The sequence below is a fragment of the Chenopodium album genome, chromosome 18 (genome assembly GCF_948465745.1).
Source record: "Chenopodium album chromosome 18, dcCheAlbu1.1, whole genome shotgun sequence".
In the NCBI taxonomy this organism is placed as follows: domain Eukaryota; kingdom Viridiplantae; phylum Streptophyta; class Magnoliopsida; order Caryophyllales; family Amaranthaceae; genus Chenopodium; species Chenopodium album.
The window spans coordinates 10,252,995-10,277,545 of NC_137851.1; the positions used below are offsets into that span (position 1 = coordinate 10,252,995).

Below are 24,551 nucleotides of genomic sequence, written 5' to 3' on the forward strand. Positions count from 1 at the left end.
CCCGAACCGATTATGACCCGAACCAATTATAACCCGACCCGATTAGAATCCGACCCGAAAAGAAACAGTAATAAAAATAAACCAAACCGAACTGATCCGGAATTATTTAAAACCGACCCGAACTGACCCGTTAATAATTCCAACCCGTTAAAAAACCAACCCGTTACAAACTGAAAACCGATAAATCGAATCCAAAATTGAACCGAAAACCCGATTGACACCCCTAGTTGTTAATATTGAACTTTTTTTCTTTTAAGAAGTAGGCACATCAAGGGAATAAATACATCACTATAGAGTTACAGATCTACTCGTAGAATTACTTGTTTTGTATTATTAGGGGGTAATAATAAACTTTTAGTCATCCATATAAGAATATTTTGCGCACTTTTTTGATAGTTTTGAAGTAATCAATTACACATATGCACCTATAAATTTGCCCAGATGAGGAGAAATACTGTAAATTTTAAAAAGGCAAGCAGTAGAATTTTTTTTTTACGTGGTATAGACCCTGTTCTCATCATATTATTTTTAATTCAGTTCAGCTTTAATAAGTTCAGTTCAGTTCAGCTCCTAATTTCCTTCTCTCATAAACTATTCATTTCACTTCAGTTCACTCTAATAAATTCAGTTCAGTTTAGTCAATGGGAACAAGCCCTAAATACATACGAAGTATTATATTACGAGTATTACATAATTTAGAAGGCATTTTACAAATAATTAATTAGCTCTCACTTATATTGTCCAACTTAACTTTGGACTTGAAAATTATTGCTTCAATTGTCATTAAACTATACATTATTCTATATAACACATGCCAAGTATATTGTATTATTGCTAAAAGTTCTTTTGAAAAAGTAAAAATAACATAATGAGATATTCCATAATTTGATGAAAGAGACCATTTACGATTCTAAATTCATTATTTATAATTTTTTAATTATTTATTGAAGGAAATTACATGCGTTGATTTTAGTAGGCAATCTAAATGAATTAACCATTTCAACCAATAAAATTCCAAATATATGAGCCCAAAATTTTTACAAAACTTTTACAATTAGTACATAAACATTAAACAGAATAAACACCCCTATATAATATAAAAATAGAAGAACTTATTTTTCTTCACGGTGAGAGCACCATTATCTACGTACACGCTCTTTAACTTAGACGTTGGAGGCTCTATTTCTAGTGACACTCTGTTGACATAAAGTTTATCTTGCAAGTATCACAAATAACCTAGAATTAGGGTCAATACCACAAAAGCATACGTACCATCAAGGTCAGCCCCAAAATGCCCAAGCAACATCATTAATGTGAATTAATTAGATGTTCCTAATAAATTAAAATAAAATTAAATAAACTAATTAAATATGGTTTTATTACAAGAACTACTAGTAAACTCTCCTTTTCTCATTGTTTTTGACAAGAATGTCCTCCTAATAGTGACCACTAAATAACAACTTAGCTTGCTTAGAGCGTCGGTGGCATGATTTTCACTCTTAAAAGGCCCCCTCCACCAATCCTCCATATCCCAAACCAACGGCCCACCTTTTCTGACTTACATGTCATTGGCTCATTGCATTGCATTACCCTTCGTTATTTCCTACTTCTCACCGGCGCTTTATAATATGGACTCATCTTTAAACCACGTGTTAAAGACAATCTAAAATATACTTATGCTATGACATCGAACTCGTTAATCGTGATACTTACGTTGTCATTAGTTTATTAATTATACACTTGGGTGTACAATGCTCGCGAGACTTTTATCAAAAGTTTTACTTTCTTATATTTACAGATGTGATGTGTACATTGACAAGCTCGTTACTCTTATAAACTATTATTGAACACCTTTTTCTTTTTTTTTTTAATCAAGTGTTGAACAATTGGTTCCAATCAACTCACATGTGGGTTAGCTTAACACTTTCTTTCACATGTGAAATAAAATTTATTGGCCCATATTGTGTAATGTCGTTAAAAGTCTCAACCATTAACATGGCTCTGATACCATAACGAGCTTAGGGTTAATGTTTAAAGCTTTAGCTTGTCTATTACAAAGTACTTATTGATAGACATTTATACAAAACCTAATATAACATAATGATAGAAAACAATCGATCTTCATAAAAATTCACTACCATAAACCTAAAGATATGATTCACTGTATTATATCAATATTGATTAGCAAATCATAACCTAACATAAAAAATCCTAAATAAAATATTCACTAACTATATCAATGTTATTAGCAAATCATAAATATCTTAGGTATATGATTCACTGAATTATATCAATATTAATGAGCAAATCATATCCTAACATAAATAATCTTACAGCTATTATTCTCCTAATATTAGTATGACAAAAATCTCATACAAACACGATTTTTTTTTTAAATGTTAATTACATACTCCGTATCATTTACTTAATTACTCCATTCTTTTTTAGTTGACATATATACTTTGACTTTTGACACTATTATATTTACAAACTTTAATTTAACCAGCTTTTGTGATTTATTTGTGTCATTTTTATTTTATTTTTTTTATTTTTTTGTGTTTATAAGCTATGATAAAACATACTTCGTAGTAATATATTTTTATTTCTGATATCGAAAATATAGTAATGCAGACTCTTGTTTGAACCATCTCAGTATAAAATTAACTTTTTATAATTTTTACATCTTAATATTAATTGTTAATATAATATGTCGCAAATGTGATACAACAAACATGTGGAAGTGAAAAAGAAAAGGGGAAATACTAGCTAGCACCTTATTGCAAATCGTAACGGTAGCAAAATAAAAGGTTATGGTCACTTTGTTACCTTCAAGAGAGGACGACAAGTCTTTTTTTTTTTTTTTTTTTTTTTTTTTTGACAAAGAGGACGACAAGTCTAAAACATGTTAAAGTAAAATAAATGCATGGGACAAAGAAATATATAGGTCCAAAAATCTCAACATTTGCGGTATGAGGTAGTACGCACAACTATGGATGACGCATATAATTTTTTGTGGAAATTCATGAACGTAACCACAAAACAAAATAAAATCAACCTTAGCATGAATCATGAACAGACACTACCTCTGATCAGTTTCTGATATTTATATGATCCACACCCGACAGTAGTACATGATGCTACTATATATATGTATCCCACTCGCTTTGATTTGCATGGTTTTATTGTTTTATTAATATTAGTTCGTAAATTAATAAAAATAGGTTTGCAAATATAAGTTGCCTAAACAAATTTTTAAATTTCAAAGTTTATGTTATATTTTTCTATTGAAAGTGTTTAATGTATCCTATAATTTAAGTATATATATTGCTTGAGAATTAGTCGTCATTTTCAAAAGTCATTATCAATTAGGTAGCTTTACGAGTCTTGATTGTACCTGTTAGTTGATGAGAAGGAGATTTGGATAAATTACAAGTTCAAGTCACTAAAAATTGTCCTAAACTAATTGGTAGCAGAAGAGTAACTAGCTCCTAGAATTAATATGAGAATAGCGTGGTTTGTTTCTCTTCATTCATTCCTAAATGTACTGCTATGATAGAGCACTTCCACTAATTGACTCACACATGAGTTGATCATGAAAACAAATTTACTAACAATTTGTAGGAGTTTTCTACTTCATGTGTAAATTACGACTTTAATATATACTATGTAAGTAACCAATATAGAAAATATAATGTAAAGGACGTTTTTAGTCCTCATTGGCTTGGGAGTTGGATTAGTCTACGTCGAAGGTGATTAGTCTGATCACCCTCATCCGCCATAACGGAGATAGCAATAATCGAACCCACTTACTTAATTAGAGTACACTAATTATCATCATTACCTAAACAATGCTAAGTCCCTAATCCATAACTGAAAAGGTTGTCTTAGCTTATTTTGTATGCCATTACATCTATATCTATATCTATACTTAGTATTTAAAAACACAAACCACAAATTCTTCCTATGCCACATGTCACCACTAATCACCTATATGTCACGTGTCATCTCTCTTAATCTTTCCTTTTTATGAACCCTTTTTAGTGTTAAAGTCTTTATGTATTATGTAACTTGCAAATTTAAGTAACCAAATGAGTGTTTCATTTTCATCATAATAAAATAAATTTGAACTAATTAGTACACATTAATAAAATATGAAGTACAATAAAAATAGTTTTTTTTTTTAAAAAAAAAAAAAAAATCACCTAAAAGCAAAATTTAACTTAAACTAATATGTCATTTCATATCCCACAATATTCATGTATATATACCTACTAACTAAATTTCTCCTTCAACTATTGAAAAGCATACCTATGTATAAAAGTAATAACCTAAGTAACAACCCGTGCATAGAACGGGACAAAATGCTAGTTAATATGTAAATGCTAATCTTTTGTATTTAAGAAATTAACAATGAGAGCTAAGATTTGTAATTTGGAGTCCAAGAATAGGACGTACACTAATTCATAGCTGTAACATTTAATGGAGTTTCCTCAAATAACAACCATAAGAACAAGTTTGCTCGTGATTTGTGATATATTACCAACCAATGGACCTACTATGCTTAATTTTCTATGCATGCAACTCAAACGTACCAAAATGTAATATAAGTAGGTCAAGATATCATTAAGTATAGTACTTATGTTTGGAAGTACAGTGAATGCCTTTTGAAATATGTTAGCTAGCTAGTGAGTACAACTTTGTAATGGTACATACTCAATCAAGTTGCATGCATAGAGTGCAATCGTTTAATAGGTCAAATTCGATATAGGAAGATCGATAAGGTGATTAGCCTGTCTTGACTTATTTGATCAGCAGTAATAACCATTAGTGCGCTATTATATATGTAGTTTATTTTTATTTTTTATTTTTTTTTTGGGGAAATGTAATTTATTTTCTAGCTATTAATAAATGCGACGTTGATTTTGTTTTTATTTTTTACAAACAATTATTTCGGGAATTAAAGGATAAGCATGAAGTATTATTTGTCGTTGTTAGCAAACAGTCCATTGAACTATGGAAATGCATCATTGTTAGCAAACGAATGTACTAGAGGATAAAATAATTGGCATTGACGTTGAGAGTAGAGACGAAAGTGGTGGCGGCATCACGCTAACTAGGAACCAAGGAGCCAACTTGTGGGTTGTACTTGGGGCAATCCTTGGCCCAACCAGATAATCCGGTCCGAAGTTAATGAGAGAAATCCGAACTTAATCCGAACCCAAATTCGACCCGATTTTACCCAAAAATCATATTTCATAATAATATTAAGTTATACACTATTTTTGATAGTTTCTAAGCATAATCTAAAATCGACCCGAAATGTGACCCCGAACCCGACCCGTTGACCCGAATTGTAGCCCCTAGGTATACTTTGATTTGGAAGGTCGAGCGTTTTTTTTTTCTAAAAAAAAATAAATAAATAACCACCCCTAGGAATATTTTGATTTGAAAGGTTGAGCGTTTTTTTTTTAAAATTACCATCCAAAAATATATCCATTTTCAAAACAACCACCTGTTAATTTTTTTATTTTATTTTACCACCCCTTAAATTCAAAAACTACTCAGATTATCACCCCTTTCTAAATTCCGATGGATTTCTCTTATGTGGGCCCCACCCAACAATTCTTAGTGGTGACAGGATGAAGTTGATCAGTAGTAGTGGAAATTCAGACGGCAAACTCTTGGTTTTTTTAGTTGTTTTCTTTTGGTTTTAGGTTGTCTTGTACTCAATAAACTGGTTTAAGGGGGAGGTGGAGTGAAGACATGGCTGATTGTAATGCTTATATATAGCCGTTACTAGCCGTTGGGTGAGTCCACATAACAGAAATCCACCAGAATTTGAAAATGGGTGGTAATCTGAGTAGTTTTCTAGTTTAAGGGGTGGTAAAGTAAAATAAAAAATTAAACGCATGATTATTTTGAAAATAAATACATTTTTGGGTGGTAATTTAAAATTTTTCCTAAAAATTATTATGCTTTGGATTTTTGGGACAATTGACATAGTATGGCTCTAAAATTTTGAATGTATCCGTAATCTCAAGCTCTCATTCCTCTTTATTGTGTTTGATTTGAGGAGACCCAAAGCTAATTCTAAAGAAGAGAGTCTATATAGATCTTGGCTAATTCCAAGGAAACGTAAATATAGTCCATGAACATAGAACAATAAGAATTTTATCTTGTTTAATCATTTCGATTGAAATATCATATTACATCGACGTACATATCCTTGTAATCAATGTATTTTCAAAGGCTAGTTTATAAGAAATGAGAAAAATAAATTCTTAAGTCTCTTATCAAGTGTTGCTCAGGATAACCAACAAGTACGTATCTCATAATTATGTATAGCAATCTTAATAATTCATCTAACATCAAATAGATTATTTATTTTATAAAGAAGGGTAGATAGTCGGAGATAATAAAATAGCTCAAATGAGAAGCACACCCAATTAAAAGGTCTTGAAGATATGGGCATATGGCGAAACCTCGGTAGGTTAAAAGTCAAATTAAACTCATTTTCAAACCCCCTTTTCATATATTTTTTTTGATTCATATGAGCCACAAGGACGGGTACAACGAGGGGCGGGGGAAATTCCAGCATATGCTGGGGGCAAGGATCGATCCTTACCCCCTTTTCATATATAAGTGTGTCAAATAATCAAATTTTCATCCTCATCATACTAGATAACTCACTACTACTACTACTATTACTAAATTTGTAGCAGTAGTTGCTATCCAGCCATGTTGAAAACCCACCCACCAACTAATCTATGCACTACTAAATTAAAATTCAAGCACCTAGTATTATTATAATAATCTATACTTCCCAAATCTCATTAATTATCACCACAACCATTTCCCAATGATGAGTGTTTTATAAGCTTAATTATTCTCAAACTATGTTTTTCACTAGGTCAATTTTCACATTATTAGTCCCCCTTTTTTTCTTACACCATATAGTTGTTGGTATAAGAAAATAATGTAACACCTATAATTATCAATTTATCATCAAACCTCCCCCCACACTATTTCTTTGTCTCCACACCTCTAATATCATAAAAAACACCCTCTCTCTCCAACCAAAGTTAACAATTTCTAGAGAGAGAAGGTTGTTCTAGAGAGAGAAACATAAAGAAAAAAAACCACCCTCATAAGCTAGTAAGTGCAAGGAAGCCAACTTTGGAAGAGATTCCCTACTTCCATTAATCAATCCATTCCCCCCACTTTCATACACCATTCTTTTCTTCACTTCTCTCTTTTCCTTTCCTTTCCTCCCTATCGAATCGGAACCTCTCATTTAATTCCCGATCCTTAGAACAAGATGACTGATAGAGTCTACCCCGCCGCGAAGCCGAACCCGCCACCCGCGGCAATGAACGGAGGTGGCGGAGGAGTCAACGGGACCGCCGTAAACGGAGCTGGACCGGCTAAAACCGGTCAACTCTACAATCCGAACCGCCCTCGCCCTGTCGGCTACCGCCCACCGCAAAACCGCCGTTCAAGACGGTCATGCTCGTGCCGGAAATGCTGCTGCCTTACATTCATATACACACTCATAGCCATACTCACACTCCTCTTAATCGCGGCAATCTCTGCGTGCATCTTCTACGTGTTGTACCACCCGAAACATCCAACCTTCTCGGTGTCCACAATCCGGATCTCCAAATTCAATCTCAGCTCGGCCGATCCAACCGGGTTCTACCACCTTAACTCCCGCCTCGACTTCACCCTCACCGCCAAAAACCCCAACAAGAAGAAGATCACCTTCGTGTACGACCCCATGGCGGTGGAATTCTCCGGCGCCGGCGTCGATGCCGGCAACGCCACTCTCCCGGCGTTCACTCACGTCAACGGAAACACCACTATCCTCAAAGCAACCATCATAAGCGACCCGACCCGAGATCTAGACTCGGACACGGTTAAACCGCTCAAATCCGATCTAACCAAAAAGAGTGGATTTCCAATAACAGCTGAGTTGAATACAATGGTTCAAGTACAAATGGGAAAAATCAAGACTAAGAAGATTGGAATCAGAGTTATTTGTGATGGGATTAAGGGATTTCAACCGAAAAATGCGACGTCGAAAACTCCGACACCTGGAACGACGTCGGATGCTAAATGTAAGGTTGATCTTAGAATTAAGATCTGGAAATTTACTTTTTGATTATTTTTTTAATTTTTTTTTTTTTTTGGGTTGATGATATGACTTTTGTTGTTTGTTTACAGTACTACTACAATTTTTTTTACATATATTTTTATTTTATTTTTATATAAATGGGGTTTATAAGTTTCGATCTTCATAAATCTGGGCTTGTAAACTTTTTTTTTTTTTTTTTTTTTTGTTGATTTGATTTTAGTTCATTTGTTTTCTGCCCAAAATGGGTTGAGGAAATTTGAAAAAAAACAAAAATGTGAAATGGAGAAAATTTGTGACTAGCAAATTTTTAGAATTATACAGTAATGAAAATTGATTAATAATATAATAGTACTCCGTAGTATAATTCTTTTTTTTTTTTTTTTTTTTCCGCTTTATGTTGGCGGTGGCAATTTTTTATTTTTATTGTACGACCAGTTGTATACTTGTATTATTTATTTTTTTAGGAAATTTACGCGGTTTGATGTAGTTCTAAAATTAAAAATTCATCAAAAAATAAGCATGATATATCGAGGATTGATTTCTATTATACTACAATCAGGTATATTTTTAAGGAAATATGCCCGCTTTAATTGATATTGTTTCGAAAATATGAAGTGAGCATAAAAATGTTGCGTGGTATACCCGAGTGTAGACGTTATATCCAAAGTGTAGACGTGTAGTAGAGTGGACGTATTGATATGTGGTTGATGTCGCTATATGGTCCAACTGTTTGTTGTAATATTATTACAATGTCACGCTCACAGAATTATTTTTTGATAAATACAATTTATGTGGATTTTTGTAGAATGAAAATTCCTTGTATTACGTTTCAATTTCTTATAAATTCGTCAGAGTGAGTTGTTAATTAGTCCAATCGGAAATTAATTAGACTGCTAGTCAACGTTGTTAATTGGCTGATGATGTTGGTGTGAGGATATATTAATTCGTGTAGCAATGATTTTGAACTTGTTTTCGAGTCAACATCATTTGATTGCTGGTATAAGTGTATAACTACGAGTTCAATTATACACACAATTAATTCATGCTTCTATTTCATTGAAGTATTGCACCCACAAAATAAAAAATAAAGTCGGTTCAGTGGTTAAATTAATACGAAGTATGAGAAGGGAGTACAGAGTACAGAGTACTCTGTATTACTTCGTATGAGAAGCATATACATTCAAAATGTATTAATTTACATCAATTGAATTCGCTTTATTTAGAAAGTGTTGAAAATAAATTGCAAGATTTTTAAGCAAAGGCTTTTAAAACTTGTTAAGTGAAGTGGTATTTTTTTTTTTTTAATTATATGCTCAATATATTAAATTGGAGTAATTAATTAATTATTTTAGAATAATGAAGTAAATAGCTATGCAAATATATGTGGATAAAAAAACAAAAAAATAAAAATAAAACAACATTAACAATAATGTAGGATTGACAAGGACTTTATTGGTGAATAATATTGCTAGTTGAAGTGAAGTAGTGGAGCATCAATCTTGAAACATGTCAGAATTATGCCATTAAGGTATGCAAACAAATCAAACTTGTTTGTTCATAATATAGATGGACAAACATTAATTCAATTTGTAAATTAACCTAACTTGAACATCTTTATATATGAGTATATGACCCGTGTTTGGTCTTGTAAATTAACCTAACTTGAACATCTTTATATATGAGTATATGACTCGTGTTTGGTCCACACCTTGTGTCTTCTTAGGGTATCCCTCAAATCATGGAGGTTACAAATGTCTAGACCTTGCAACCCGCAAAATTATTATTTCTAAGCACGTAACTTTCAATGAGTCTATTTTTCCATTTAAAGACATTGAGAAATTTACCTTAAAGGATTATGAGTTTTTGGGTATTGATGACAGATCACCATTACTAACTCACATGTTTTTGCAGCAGCCCACGTCTCAATTACAAGCCCAAACTCAAAATCCCAACCCATTGGGCGCTGGATTTCCAGCGGCCCAACCAGTAGCCACCAGCCCGAAGCCAGCGGCCCATCAGTTGGGCGCTGGAAATCCAGCGGGCTGGACAGCCAACAGAAGCCCAGAACCAGCGGACCCTCATTTGGGCGCTGGTTCCCCGCCTTCTCCCCAATTGGGCTCGCCTCACGCTGGGCCCAATTCTCCCCTAGTTGCTTCTAGCCCACTCCATTTCACTCCTCCAGCCCGCCAATCTTCCATCCTCACTCGACCCAACATTCTTACATCCCCTCAAATGCAGACGAGATCCCGTCATGACATTATTAAACCAAATCCAAAATATGCTCACTTGACCATTGAGCATAAATCCCCTTTACCCAAAAATCACAAACAAGCTCTCCAAGACCATAATTGGAATGCCGCGATGTTAGATGAATACAGTGCTTTAATTAAAACGGGAACTTGGGATTTGGTACCTAGACCTATGGGGGTGAATGTTGTTAATTGTATGTGGCTTTTTAAGCATAAATACAAGTCTAATGGTGACCTTGAAAGGCACAAAGCTCGTCTTGTATGTGATGGCAGGTCGCAGGAAATTGGAGTTGATTGTGATGAGACATTTAGTCCGGTTGTTAAACCGGCAACTATTCGCACAGTACTTAGTTTAGCCATGGCTAAAAAGTGGTCCATTCATCAGTTAGATGTTAAAAATGCTTTTCTGCATGGTGACTTACAGGAAACAGTTTATATGCATCAACCTCCTGGTTTTTATGATCGGAGTAAACCTGACTATGTATGTCGTCTTCGCAAGGCCCTATATGGTTTGAAACAAGCCCCTCGGGCTTGGTATCAACGGTTTGCGAATTTTTTGATCAAGTTGGGGTTCGTCATTGCTAAAAGTGACACTTCTCTTTTCACTTTTCGGCAAGGGAATGACTTGGCATATTTACTGCTTTATGTTGATGATATTATTCTAGTCACTTCTTCTGACAGGTTGCGCACGGAAATTATTTCTAGTTTACAGATGGAATTTCCTATGTCCGACCTAGGGCCATTGAGTTACTTTTTGGGGATTGCAGTTACTCGCACACCCAACTATATGCTATTGTCTCAGCAGAAGTATGCACAGGAAATTTTAGAGCGTGCAGGTATGAGTTCCTGTAAACCTGCCGCCACTCCAGTCGACACTAAGTCTAAACTTAGTGCCAATTCGGGTTCTCCATTTCGGGATCCTACTCTGTATCACAGTCTTGCAGGTGCACTTCAGTATCTTACGTTTACTCGTCCAGATATTGCTTATGCGGTACAACAGGTGTGCTTATTCATGCATGATCCCAGGGAGCCGCATTTTGATGCGTTAAAACGCATTCTGCGTTATATTTAGGGTACTATTGATCATGGTTTACATTTATATCCTTCTGCTCCTACTCGCTTGATTACTTATACTGACGCTGACTGGGGAGGTTGTCCCGACACCCGTCGTTCCACATCGGGATATTGTTGTTTTCTTGGGGACAACCTCGTTTCTTGGTCAGCGAAGCGTCAGCCTACTTTGTCTAAATCAAGTGCAGAGGTGGAGTATCGAGGCGTTGCAAATGTGGTTTCTGAAGCTTGTTGGCTTCGTAATTTATTATTGGAGCTTCATTGTCCCCTTCGACAGGCTACTATCGTTTATTGTGATAATGTCAGTGCAATCTATCTCTCTAGTAACCCGGTTCATCACCAACGCACCAAGCATGTGGAATTGGACATCCACTTTGTTCGGGAAAAGGTAGCGTTGGGTGAAGTTCGGGTTCTACATGTGCCTTCACGATTTCAACTTGCGGACATCTTCACTAAGGGCTTATCAAGGGAGCTATTTTTAGACTTCAGATCCAGTCTCTGCGTTCGTCCTCCTGCCGCTTCGACTGTGGGGGTGTGATAGATATTATTTTCTAGATAATATTTGTCGGATATATTTGTATATATTTTGTATAATTATCTTATTAGATTCCTAACGTGATTAGGAATCGCCTTGTAACATTATATAAAGTGATCAATGGTACACACTCCAATTTGAGGAGTTTTCTCGAAATCTAACAATTTATGTATGACCCGTATGGCTGTATTTGGTCTTATTAGCTCTTTTGCATTAATTTATGGTGCTTTATACATAAACCAAAAAAGAAGATTTGAAAGCTCTTTGATCTTAGATTAATAATAAGACATGTTATTGCTTGTAGGTAATACAAACAATATTCTTATTTTTTATTTACTTTAATACTATAAATAAAATTCGGATGAATCAAGCACTCTGCAATTCGATTTTACTAAATTCTAATTACAATTTAGATATTAATTTTTTATTTTAAGATATGATCATCAAATACAAGTACATGAGTAAAAACTTGAAACACAAAAGCTAGGGAATCATTTGTGATAGTATAGTGGAGAATTAATGATGTAAGATGAAGAGTGATTATCTACTCCATTTCACTAACCATGATGATTAAAGAAATAATAAAAGGCTACTATAAAGTAATAGTAGTAGTTGGCATAGGGTTCTGAAATCAAAGGGAGCATAATGCAAGTTTATGATGAGAGAAGGACACGAAATACGGATGTACTAATCAATTTTAGTATAATGTTGAAATTAAATTAAAATAATGAGGTGAACTATACTGGAAGTTTCTTTTCTTTTATAGTCAGAAAAATAATTATGAAAGTGAAAGACGTTACCTATAATTTTCAATTTCCTGGTAAGTACAAATATTGAAGGAGTTATTATACTTCCCAACACTACTTCAAACTCCCAAGTTTGCTCTAAATGTTATATGTCGGCTGGGTTGCTTGTGTTACGTTTTTGTCGGTGCGCCATTTGAGGGTTCAAATATGACCATTTTGGCATTTTGTGTTAGGTTTGGGCTGCCACTTATCTAGTTCGATCACGCGTACGGCTCATTATATTGTGGCAAATGGATTGAGTATATTCTATTTGTATGATTTGAATCGACATGACCTATGCTTTGCTCTGATTAATACAAGTATTGTAGAATTTATGAGGCACAATACCTAGTTGATTATGGGGTTGTTTGACAATCGGCGGTTGACTGTTGGTTGTTGACTATTGGCTTGTTTGCTTGGCTTGTTTGAGTAGCTGGAAGTATTACCTGTATGGGTTGGCTTTTTAAGTTATTGTTTAAGCTGGTTGTTTACAAAAGTGTTTGGTAAAATTATTAATGGTTGTTAACTGTTTATTAGTGATAAAATGGGCCAACAAGCCAATAAAAAAGCTACTCTTATTAGCTTTTGGCGGAAAAGTTAGCTTAAAAGCCAACGAAAAAGCCAACTACCAGACATATTTTTTGACTATTTGACCAAACTAAAAAGTCAAAAGCCAAAAGCTAGGCAAAAACCCAATTGCCAAACACCCCCTATATGTAATTTGGCGTGAAATTTACTATATTTCGAATTATTCCCAAATTGATATAAAATATTTTGCACAAACTTTGAGATAAGGTGGGTGTAAAATAAATACTCCTAAAATAACCAAAACTTACTTGTATATATAAAACCTTCGATTTTTTAAATTGCAACATTTGGAACACACTTGTATGGTCGTCTTTTGAATGTTATACGTTGGAAATAATATAATATTTTTATAATCAACTTTTAAATCATAAAATGTGAATTAGCAAGCGTGAAACCCCTAATGTTACGATTAAAAATAACCCTAAGAAAGTGGAGTATGTATTTATTTTTACAAATAAAGTTGTTCGATCTCTTTATAAGGGATGTACCCTGTATAAACCAATGTTATTGTATAAAAGTAACCATATTACCTTATGTATAAATCGAGTTGCGTAAGAGTCTGGTCGATACAAGAGTCAGTCATGCACGACACAAAAATGACCATGTTTGATAACGAGAAGTGTGTCAAGGAAGCACGAATAAGATGGTTGCATGCAACAATTAAGTCTCATAGGCCCTATGGGAATTCCATGAAGCACCTCAAAGCCTAATATAACCGGTTATGAATTATGATACATGAATGAAATCGAACCATTCTATGATATTTCAAGGTTAGGTGTCGAAAACTCAAGTGATGATAGAAGAGGTTTCTTGAGGTCATATAATGTATGTCATATGGAATCACATACAACCACTAGTCGGTCACATAAATGCCGGCTAACCACCATGAGGTATGTGGCAAGGCCCTCAATCTTTTCCCTATCTTGGTCGTGAAAAGTAGAAAATTGTTCAAATCGATGGTTATCGCACTTTTGGATCAATTTCGTGAAATATTTTCAAAAGTAAAAGTGAATAGAATTGAATATCCCCCGAATCATAAAAGTTGGTTTGGAACTATAATGGACCCATCTATAGGTTTATAGTGTCCTGAAATTTGGTATTTTGGTTCAATTATATAACTATATTTTCAAAATTTAATGCATTGGAAGTCAAAAGCTACAGGAGATAGTTTCAATCATCAATTACATTATACATCCTAGAGTCATATTAAGGTGTCGAAAAACCTTAATTGGGTTATAAATCCATTATCACCCATTATTTAAAAACTTTTTGTAAGAGCAAGTTTAGCTCCAAATCTTAAGACTCGGGGTGACATCATCATTTTGAATCTTAACACTTATGTTTAAGACTTCTCCCATTTTTCTTCTTAAATCTCAAGCAAGTCTCAAGTTGAGTCTTAAAATTCCAAGACTCAACTTAAGACTTGAGATTGGGACCCACCTCAATTTTACTTGTATTATTCACTTTTTTTTTATTTATTTATTTTTATTTTATTTTACATTTTTCTACATATAAAGAAGTAAAAAAAAAAAAGGGTCATATATTTGAGTCTTAGGGCTAAAGTGATAAATTTAGACAAGTCTTAGGCCTTGTTTGGCAATTGGCTGTTGGCTGTCGGCTGGTTTGACTGGATGTTTGTATTGACTTTTTTGTTGGCTATTTGATTTTTTATTAGTCTAAAAACATGTTTGGTAAAATTGGTTGTTGGATGTTATTAGTAACTTAGGTAGCCAAAAGCTACTCCAAGTAGCTTTTCATTTTGGCTTAAAAGTCGGCTTTTCAACTAGCTATAAAAGTCATTTACCAAACACAAATTTTGGATATTTGACCAAATGAAAAAACCAAAAGCCAATCAAAAAGCCAATGAAAAGTCATTTGCCAAACAAGCCCTTAGTGAGTCTTACCTAGAATTTGATGACATCATTTTTAATAGGACCACAAAAAATAATGTCACATCTAAATTTTAAAACTTGGGATTAAACTTGTTAAGCAATCATAATTTATTGAATATTCCACAGCCACACTATACTTTTCTATACAAAGCAACTACCCTGGCTAGTATGTATCAGACTAACAGTATATTGACCTCAAAGAAGCTGTAGTCAAACAATCATTAAGTCAAATTTGACTTTTAAATCCAATATTGCACACCATGACACATTAACCAATTTTTATGCTTACAGTTGTTATCACAATTTTCAAAATTATACAAACAGAATCAAATTAAATTAACTGAAACTAAAACCAAGAACAAATTTAAAATGGATTTAAAAGCCAAAGCATGAGATCAAACAATAAAGACAAAATATCACACCCTTTTCCAAACAATACCTATGTCATTTAAAGGAAAAAAATTAATCTCAACAATATTTCCTCCGTCCTAATATACAGTTCTGTTTGCATACATATTAAATACTCGTATATACGTATACTTAATATATCTATATACTCGTATCATAATATATTAATTGTGAATATTTTGAGACGGAAGGAGTACAAAAACAATAACATGAAAGCGTGAATTTCAATTAAATAGTGTACGACTGGATGAAACAAGAATCTATCTCTAGCGTTTAATACCATACCACAAAGAGATATAAATGAGGTATGAACAAACAACATTTTCTAACAAAAAAAATGGTACTGTGGTTTGGGTGAAAGTGTGAAGAGCGATGAAATTAAATTCGAGTGCACGTGGTTTGGGTGATGTTAATATTTGGTCATATTTTGTTTTGTAAAGTATGGGCAGTTGGAATTTTGTCAGGCTGTTGATTGCTGAGTCTTGAGGATCGATCTCCTTTACGCCGAAAGATGCTGCAAAAGATTTCATATCATTTGTTTGTATTAAATTTACACCATTTTCTTCCTACTTATTTTACCACGGGATCTTCTATGCCTTGCCTTCGTGTGTCCGCCATCTCTTATTATATGTCTCTCTATCCTACACCCCACGCCTTCATTCTTATTCACTCATGTGGTGTGTCTCGATATCCGGCATGTAGTGGTCGCAACTTACATGTGGGTTTCTTAGATCCGAAGACCAAATGCAATTAAGGCTTGTTCGGATAAAGATAGCTATTAGCTATGGTAGTAGTGATTAGAGTATTTATCACAATGAGTAATCATAATGCCGCTCATGAGCAAAAAGCAAAAAAAAAAAAAAAAAAAAAAAACGAACTATATCAGTGAGCATTTGGAAATTAGCTCATGAGCAAAAAAGTATGAACAGTAAACCAGCAATTTTCTTTTTTACTTTGTCCACTCCAAAAATGATGTGTTTTAGGTGGGTCAAAAAAGAATGGTGAGAAAATTTCTTTTTTATCATTGGTGGGATAAAAATATGACCACCAAAATGCCCATAAGCAAGAGGACAGAGAAAGTGGGTAGAGATAGAATGAGAAAGTGAAAAAATGCTCATTGTGGTGAATACTATTAGCTATGAAAATAAATATTAAAAGGACTAATTAGTGGTTTGAATAAGTCAAACCACTAAAAGCTACTCAAAAGCTATTGTTGATTTCGCCTTATAGCTTGTGAGCCTTGTGAGTTCTTAAGAGATCAACATCAACTTGAACATGAATAATGTAGTACTCAGCTCAGTTCGGCTCATTACTGTGACATTGCCACATTGGTTAAGGGGCTCTGGTCGTTGTTGTTGCCGACATAATCCAGAGACGAGGACATTTTGGTTGCTTCCGTAGTCTAGGCTGGGCTGATCTCTGTCATTTTAATGAATTTAGATAGCAATTAATAGTGTTATTGATTAATATCAAACATTAGAACATTTCTTCTAAACAAAGTCTAAAATGAATAATAGAAAATTTTAATAAGACTATTGCAAAATTTGGCAATCTTCATACAAAGATTTAACTTTTAAATTAATCATCAGAATAAACCAATAGGCACATGTTGGGCTAAAATATAACTACGAATGAAAAAGCAATTGAAATTATTAGGATGATACAACCATTAAAATTAGTGTAGATTTTTCAAAGTAAATCCAAAATGGTTAATTTAATATAATTTTGACTAGTTAATTCTCGTGATGAGAAAAAAAAAAACAAAAAAACTTACATTCAGGTAATTCACTGATTTGATGTTATAAGGCTTAATAGACTAAGCCATAATTTTGGTTTTCTTCCTAAAATTTGGCGTTTCCTTGAATTGATATACATTGTGGTATAATTTACTAGTGAAAATAATGAAATTTTATGAATTGAAATCGACAAGGAATAAGAAAATGAGATTTGTGTTTTCAATAAAGAATAAGATGTATCTAAAATGATATTGGAGAATTGTTAAAAGAGATTTTAGTATGTTGGAAGAGAGAAGGTAGTATTCGAATAGCGAAGGTGGAAGACATTAGTGATTTTATTTTGGAGTGGCCGAGAAATATATGAATTCGTCAGTCTTGTTGTAATATGAATTCGTCAAGTTTGATGTAGTATTTATAATGTAAATGAGTAAAGGGACAAAACAGTCACGGGAGGACTTCAATTATTATTTTTAGGGCATGTTCACATTTACTTAATTTTAGTTTAGTTTAGTTCAGTTCAGCTCCATCAATCAGTTCAGTTCAGTTAAGCTCCAATTAGTTCAGTTCAGCTCTAATCAGTTCAGTTCAATTCAGTAAATGTGAGCAAGCCCTTAATTGGATTATTGGACCTTTGACATGACATCAAGAATTAACGTGACAAAAAAAATTCAAGGCTTCAATCTTATATATTCCTCTTTTATGGTTACTAGATTACCCCATGCAATGCACATTTTTTAAGTAATTATAATGACAATATAATTATATAAAAAAATATAAAACATAATGAATCGATTCACCATGTATTAAAATGCATGAAATATATAAAAATAAAAACATGTGAGAGAAAATATTTAAATATTTAATACTTAAAATGTACAAGGAAGTCTATTTTATAATTTATATGAAATATAAAGTAAAAGTTATAATTTAGATACAAACCCTATTTGAGAAAGTAATTTTTAAGGGAAGTTTTTTTAATAATACATTGTCAAGTGTTCTTTTAGTTTCACTTTCAGTATCATGTAATGGATTGGTCCATTATTGGTTAATTATTGTCTAGTAAATCATACAAATCTCTTTGATTTGGTTCAAATAATACATTTAATCTCTTTGATTTGGATCAAATAATACATTTAATCTCTTTGATTTGGATCAAATTATACATAATCTCTTTGATTTGGATCAAATAATACATACAAGTATTCTTTTGGATATGTAGATTATTGTAGATACATATCAAACACTTTTATGATCATGCTCTTTAGGAGAAATAAGAAATTGGTTATTTCTTGCCATCTATGTAAAGATTTCCTTAGCATTATCATAAATCAGTAAGATATTGTTACTACTTACTAGAGTATTAAAATAAAAGTGATAGAGCCCTTTTAATATTTGGACCTAAACAGACGTACTCAGCCAGTCAGCCCAAGATGCATGGACTATCAAGCAAACTAATTAGTAATTACCCACCCAAACTCTTGAGGCAAAAGGCCCAAGATGTTTGTTTGCATTTTTTTTTTCTATGTATAGCAATATAGGGAACCAAGGCATTGATACAAATGTACGTGAATCACGAGTCTTGAGTATCACCACTCTACCCCTCTATGAAAAATGAATGTACTAAAGTAAAACATCAAAATGATAGTTTGCAATAACACTACTTGTATGTAAAAGCTACGACCTAGAGATATCATAAACAAATCTGTAGAAACATATCAGAATTTGCTAATCTTGTACGAGTTTGAATCTTCAGATGAAGTTGAACGTCTTCTCTTTGGCTCTGGTTCACATGATTCAAATACGAATTTGTACTTGAGGTTTTTTTTTCCTTAAATTAAATCCGAATTTATGAAAATGAATGTACAAGAGAACAAGAGAACCTACATTACGTACTAGGATAGGCAATTTGATTTACAACATTTCGAATTAAGATCATAACAGCTTTCCTTGTACTGTTATGATCTTAAAATTAAAAAAAAAAAAAAAAAAAAAAAAAAAAAAAAGTGAACAATACATGTTCTTTAGTATGTATAATTTGATCATAACTACTGGAAAAGAACATCTAGGAAGTACAAGATCTTTTGTACTCTATGAAGAAGAAAAACAAACGGATGAAATAGCCAATAATAATTAAGCTGCATAAGGTTAAATTAGACACTACAAGAAATTTGCTCATTGGCAACTACAATAATTAAGGTGCATAAGGTTCAATGAGATTGATTATTAGTCAAAATAACAAAATAAAAGCCAATCTTTTGCAAAATAAATAGACTAATACAAACCTTATATAGAGGCATGCATATTTTTATTTCGAACATAAAAACAATCAGAGTTGCATTTGCAGGAAAGTGGAGCAGCAATCATACTCCCACTTCCACTCCCACTCTCGGATAAAAACATAAGATTGATGTCATTGCAAATCACTTTGATGTTGCATTCTTCAATACCAGCTTCTATCAAATAATTATAGCGGCCCTGAGCTATTAACCCAAAGTGTAACACATTTTTATCCCATAAATCACGAGAGATCGAGTCCACAGTCTTGTTCTCAACTCGTGCATCATCCTCATTAATCTTCATATTAAATTTCAATTGGCCTATGCCTTGGCCTTGAACAAAGGGTTCGAGTGTGGTCGAGGAGAGAAACCCGAACCCATCCCCAGAGTGGCGATACTCTAGTGAAACAAGCGTAGAGTCAAAATAGAGCAGGTATCCAATAGTGTTGTTAAATGTAAGGGTAACGTCAAAATCAGCTGTTACGCGTTTATCAGTATTACTTAATTTCATGTCTAGAGAATCCACCTCAAACTTTAGAACGGGGAGAGGTGAGTCGGAGACAAAAATGGTCACGAATGCCCCAAAACCATCTCATCGATGGGCAACCAAATGCCGAATAATCTTCTTCGCCTTTGTTTCTTTCGAGTAATTTTACCAAATTCATCATCCTAATTAATTAATTAGTTAATTAAACACCCACAAATTAATTAATTCAAGGAAACACGAAAATACAAAACCAAAATATTTAATTCAATGAAATTATGAATCAAAAATTAAAAAACTTGAAGCCTTGCTGATATATGAGGATTCGAATATCCAATTTAGGATATCAATTTCTAATATGTGAATAATTGTAGTTGATATAAAAATAACCCTAGAGTTGAACAACAAATCAATAATGAATAATCCAACATTGTCTAAAAAAAAAATCAATAATTCAACAAACAATTTATATGTTACCTGAAACGGTGACACTCCGGACACTCGTGTGGGTGGGCGGTGATTCACAAACAAACTGAGAGTTTTGGAGAACAGGGAATTGGGAAAGAGTTGAGGAGGAAAGAGAGAATTTAAGAGCTCAACGGTTTTTTTTTTGTCTTATAAATAGAAAACCTCAAGAAGATAAGTATACTAGTATGGGATTAAAACCCCCCTACCCCACACTAAAAAAAAAGAGTATAAGATTTCCTCCTAAAAAGAAAGAGTTAAAGTAACAATTAAGGATTAAACTTTATTATTTTTCATCTTTGGAGGCCTAATTTTTTTCTTTCACTGTTTGACACATCTTATATATAATTTGAGAGACGTTTTAACGAGAAAGCTCCAAATCCCAATATTCAACTCATGCATTTTTTTTTAAGAAAAAAATAATTACCCATCCCACTACATTATTTTTATTTATTTATTTTTTATCATTTTTTTTTAAAAAAATCAATAACTACCCATCCACTATTTCCTTTTTGTTTTTTTCAAGGAACTACTACTAACATTTCACTTTTTTTTTTTTTTTTTTGGTACGTAGTATAATATATGACATGTATTAGCATAAGTATATAGTTCCTTTATCAACAATTCACTATACCACTCAAAATCCCCAACATTTCACTTTTTTTTAAAACACTACGTACTAACATTTCACTTTGTTTTACGAGTATTTTTTGGTACATAGTATAATATATGTCATGCATTAGCATGAGTATACAGTTTCTTTATCAATAATTCACTATACTATTTTTGCGCAACTGGCCTCACCGACACTACTACATTTTTGATCTATTGCAACCCCTAAATCCGTTGTATTAGGCATCATATTCCGTTGTATTAGGCCTAATGCCACGGCCATGTACCGTGGCATCTGCTGGCATTGCAATAGGTCTAATGCCACGGCATATGATACCTAATGCCACGGCATCAATGTTCCGTTGCGTTAGATCAATACCTGATGCAACGGCAGTATCATTACCGTGGCAATAGCTATAATACCTAATGTCACGGTTTTCTATACCTAATGCCACGGCGCATATACCTAATGCCAATAATAATAATAATAATAATAATAATAGTATTATTATTATTATTACACGTGAAGCTATATAAATGTATCAAAATAAAGGAAATTGTCATTGAAATTTAAAAATTAAGAGTATATTTATACAATTTTACACTAAGAAAAATTAAGTTACAAAATCAAATATCACTTAAAACTACATGTTTATTCGTCGAAACATGATTTTGACATTTTTTAGAAAAACTAAATTACAAGTTCAAAAAACTTCAACTAAGCCCAAAATTCCTCTAGCAAGCTCTCCACCTATGTTTACTTGGTGATTGAATTCTTCAAGCTTTGCTAAAACCTCTTCTTCTGGTCAGTAAATAAGATCACTCATCTTCCATATCTGCAGAAAATTCACGTAAAAAGACATTAGTGTTTATGCATATTGCTGACAAATTATGTAGTTAAATGATGGAATTTATCAGAAAAGCCTCAAATAAATTGGATATTTCTATCACTTCAAAGCAAAGGATTTGATTGCTTACTTCTTTATACTGATATTAGGGCTCTGACTCGGAATAAAGCCAAAGTACACATGTAAATAGGGTTGGCTTGTCATAGCTTGATTATTATTTAGTTCTAGCAACAAAGTGGATAAATTAATTTATACCAAGTATTTAGTTAGATGCAGCAACAGATAAAATTTGTTCACGTCAAAGTACCTATAAATTTCATTGTTGTCATGACTGCTAGTTCTCTATCTTATTTAGGCCATATAAACTAACATTCACACCTTTTGTACCCAAATTCTTCTCAGCTTCCCCAATCTTTGGTATGTCCTCAAGCCTTTCCAAGCAAACAGTAACAATTCTTGGATCAGGGCAAACTAAAAGATCACACTGTAGCTTGACGCATACCTGTCTCACCAAAACCCTGCAACACAGATAAAACCTGAGCTATCCCATTCCAGCATATAGAAGAACAAGAAAAACTATGAAAAATCATATTATAAAGGCATACTTAACTGTTCAGAAGTAGAATTTGAAAGATCTCAAGCAGACAAGGATCTTACACTTCATTCAATTATCTAGTTTACCAAGCTATGATCGCACACAAATGAAAGAAACAGACTTTCATGCTAAGTAATTTTGGCCTATATGCTGGATTTTTGCTTTCTTATTTTCCGTATTGTACACTCTTAATTAGTTTTGTTGCATTAATTTCTAAGATATAGCACTTTTAATTTTATTTTAGAAACAAAATCCTATTTCAACTTAGAACTAAGAACATCAAGATTTTTTCCTTCAAAAAAAAAAAAAAAAAAAAAGAACATCAAGATTTTAACTCAAAACTCAGAACATTAGGATAAAAAGCAGTAAAAGCTCCACAACCTGAGGGCAAACTCCAGCTTCAATTACAGCTTGGATTTTACATAGGCACCATCAGATACATATGAGAGTGCCCAACAAGCATCCATAAGTGTTATCAAATTTCCTGAAAATTTACCTAATAAATAGTGCAATACTCAAAATTGAAGAGCACCAATTGATTATATACATGAAATAATCATCTAACCAATCAAATAAACCCTAGAATCATAAACAATAAAATCATCCCTGCAAAAAAAAAAAAAAAATCAAATACAACACATACAAATCAAAGAAAAAGACGATTAACACAACAAGCTTCAAATTACACACAATTATGAACAAATCTCGGGTAACAGTACCTTAATTAGGCTTAGTGAGGGACTGAGGGTGTTGGGAGGGGACCTAAAGCCGGAAGCGGAGCGACGGAGAAGGTGTGGGGTTTGGTGGAAGACGATGAGGAGGAGGGGCGCAGCGACGGAGAAGGTGCGGGGTTTGGTGGCGGGAGGAAGATCTCCAATTCCAAACTGGTATTTTAAGGGTTATTGGGGTGTACTTTGAATTAATTCTATTATTATGCTTAGGGCAATAGCCAAATTTATCAGAAAAAACCCAGAAATTGAAAATCAAGAACAAGGGAAGAAGGAGCGAAAGGAGTAACCATGAAATTGGAGATTAAAACTCAGGTATAATAGAGTTTGGTCATCAAAATATTCAGGTTTTCCAATTCTTTCTCAAGATAAAATGGTGAGGGAGGAGAGAGAATTTGAGAGCTTGGTAACCCTTGGTTCATGGGGGCGGTGGGGATCTAGTAGCTAACATAAGTTAAACCTAAAAATGAATTATTTAAGTTTAGCAAAACAACAAAGGAGGGAATTGTTAAATATTAGGTCCATTATTATTTTTAGGACCACAGTCGGTCAGCCGTTGTAGTAGCCTTTCATGCCGTTGTATTAGACCACCTAATGCAACGGCTCAAAGTAGCCGTTGCGTTAGCCCCATATATTCACATATAAAGTATAAGCCGTCGTATTAGGCGTATCTAATGCAACGGTAATAAAAGGGTCGTTGCATTAGCTCCTTTTTTACCGTCGCATTTGATAAAAAATGTAGTAGTGCGAATAACTATTTGCAACAGATTAAAGTATATAACTCCTAGAGCAAGACGCTAACCCATATGACACTAACTGAGTAACCCATATAACACTAAACAGGTAACCTCTATAACTTTAACAAAGTAAACCCCATAATAGCTAGCTACATTGCGTGGCCACCGACATAAAAGAGTAAGACCCTGTTTTTTGAGCTTCTAAGCAAAGCAGAGAATATCATATGCAAAGCAGGTGTCAGCACGACAAAACAAGTGTCAGCACATTATTAATACGATTATTAATACTCACTAGAGCAAAGCTAAGTAGGGTTCAACAGAGCCGACCAGTCCAAAACCGACCATTGCAACCCAAGTATAAGTTACAACATCAAAATCAACTTTCTATATTTTAAATATATTTTTTCT

At 33.3% G+C, this 24,551-nt stretch overlaps 1 protein-coding gene and 2 long non-coding RNA genes across 5 annotated transcripts; 1 reads left to right on the plus strand and 2 right to left on the minus strand.

Annotated features, from left to right (window-relative positions):
• Positions 1 to 6,988: 6,988 nt before the first annotated feature.
• Positions 6,989 to 8,480, plus strand: LOC145593047 (NDR1/HIN1-like protein 13). The gene has a single exon (XM_081649557.1). It carries the CDS (start codon positions 7,319 to 7,321, stop codon positions 8,159 to 8,161), a length of 843 nt encoding a protein of 280 aa, XP_081505683.1. The 5' UTR covers positions 6,989 to 7,318; the 3' UTR covers positions 8,162 to 8,480.
• Positions 8,481 to 19,510: 11,030 nt separating this feature from the next.
• On the minus strand, positions 19,511 to 20,765 carry LOC145593048 (uncharacterized). The gene is made up of 2 exons (XR_014102528.1): positions 20,636 to 20,765; positions 19,511 to 20,343 (listed from the first exon to the last, which is right to left on the minus strand). It is a non-coding gene; the product is annotated as an uncharacterized LOC145593048 (long non-coding RNA).
• Positions 20,766 to 21,773: 1,008 nt separating this feature from the next.
• On the minus strand, positions 21,774 to 23,868 carry LOC145593049 (uncharacterized). 3 transcript variants are annotated; one of them, XR_014102531.1, is made up of 4 exons: positions 23,398 to 23,868; positions 23,060 to 23,284; positions 22,462 to 22,601; positions 21,774 to 22,071 (listed from the first exon to the last, which is right to left on the minus strand). It is a non-coding gene; the product is annotated as an uncharacterized LOC145593049 (long non-coding RNA). The 3 variants fall into 3 exon arrangements; XR_014102529.1 differs by having other exon boundaries at positions 22,462 to 23,284; XR_014102530.1 differs by having other exon boundaries at positions 22,214 to 23,284.
• Positions 23,869 to 24,551: the final 683 nt, after the last annotated feature.

What these genes read in the sequence shown, in the direction of transcription:
- LOC145593047 (XM_081649557.1), top strand. Translation starts at nt 7,319, where the DNA reads ATGACTGATAGAGTCTACCCCGCCGCGAAGCCGAACCCGCCACCCGCG.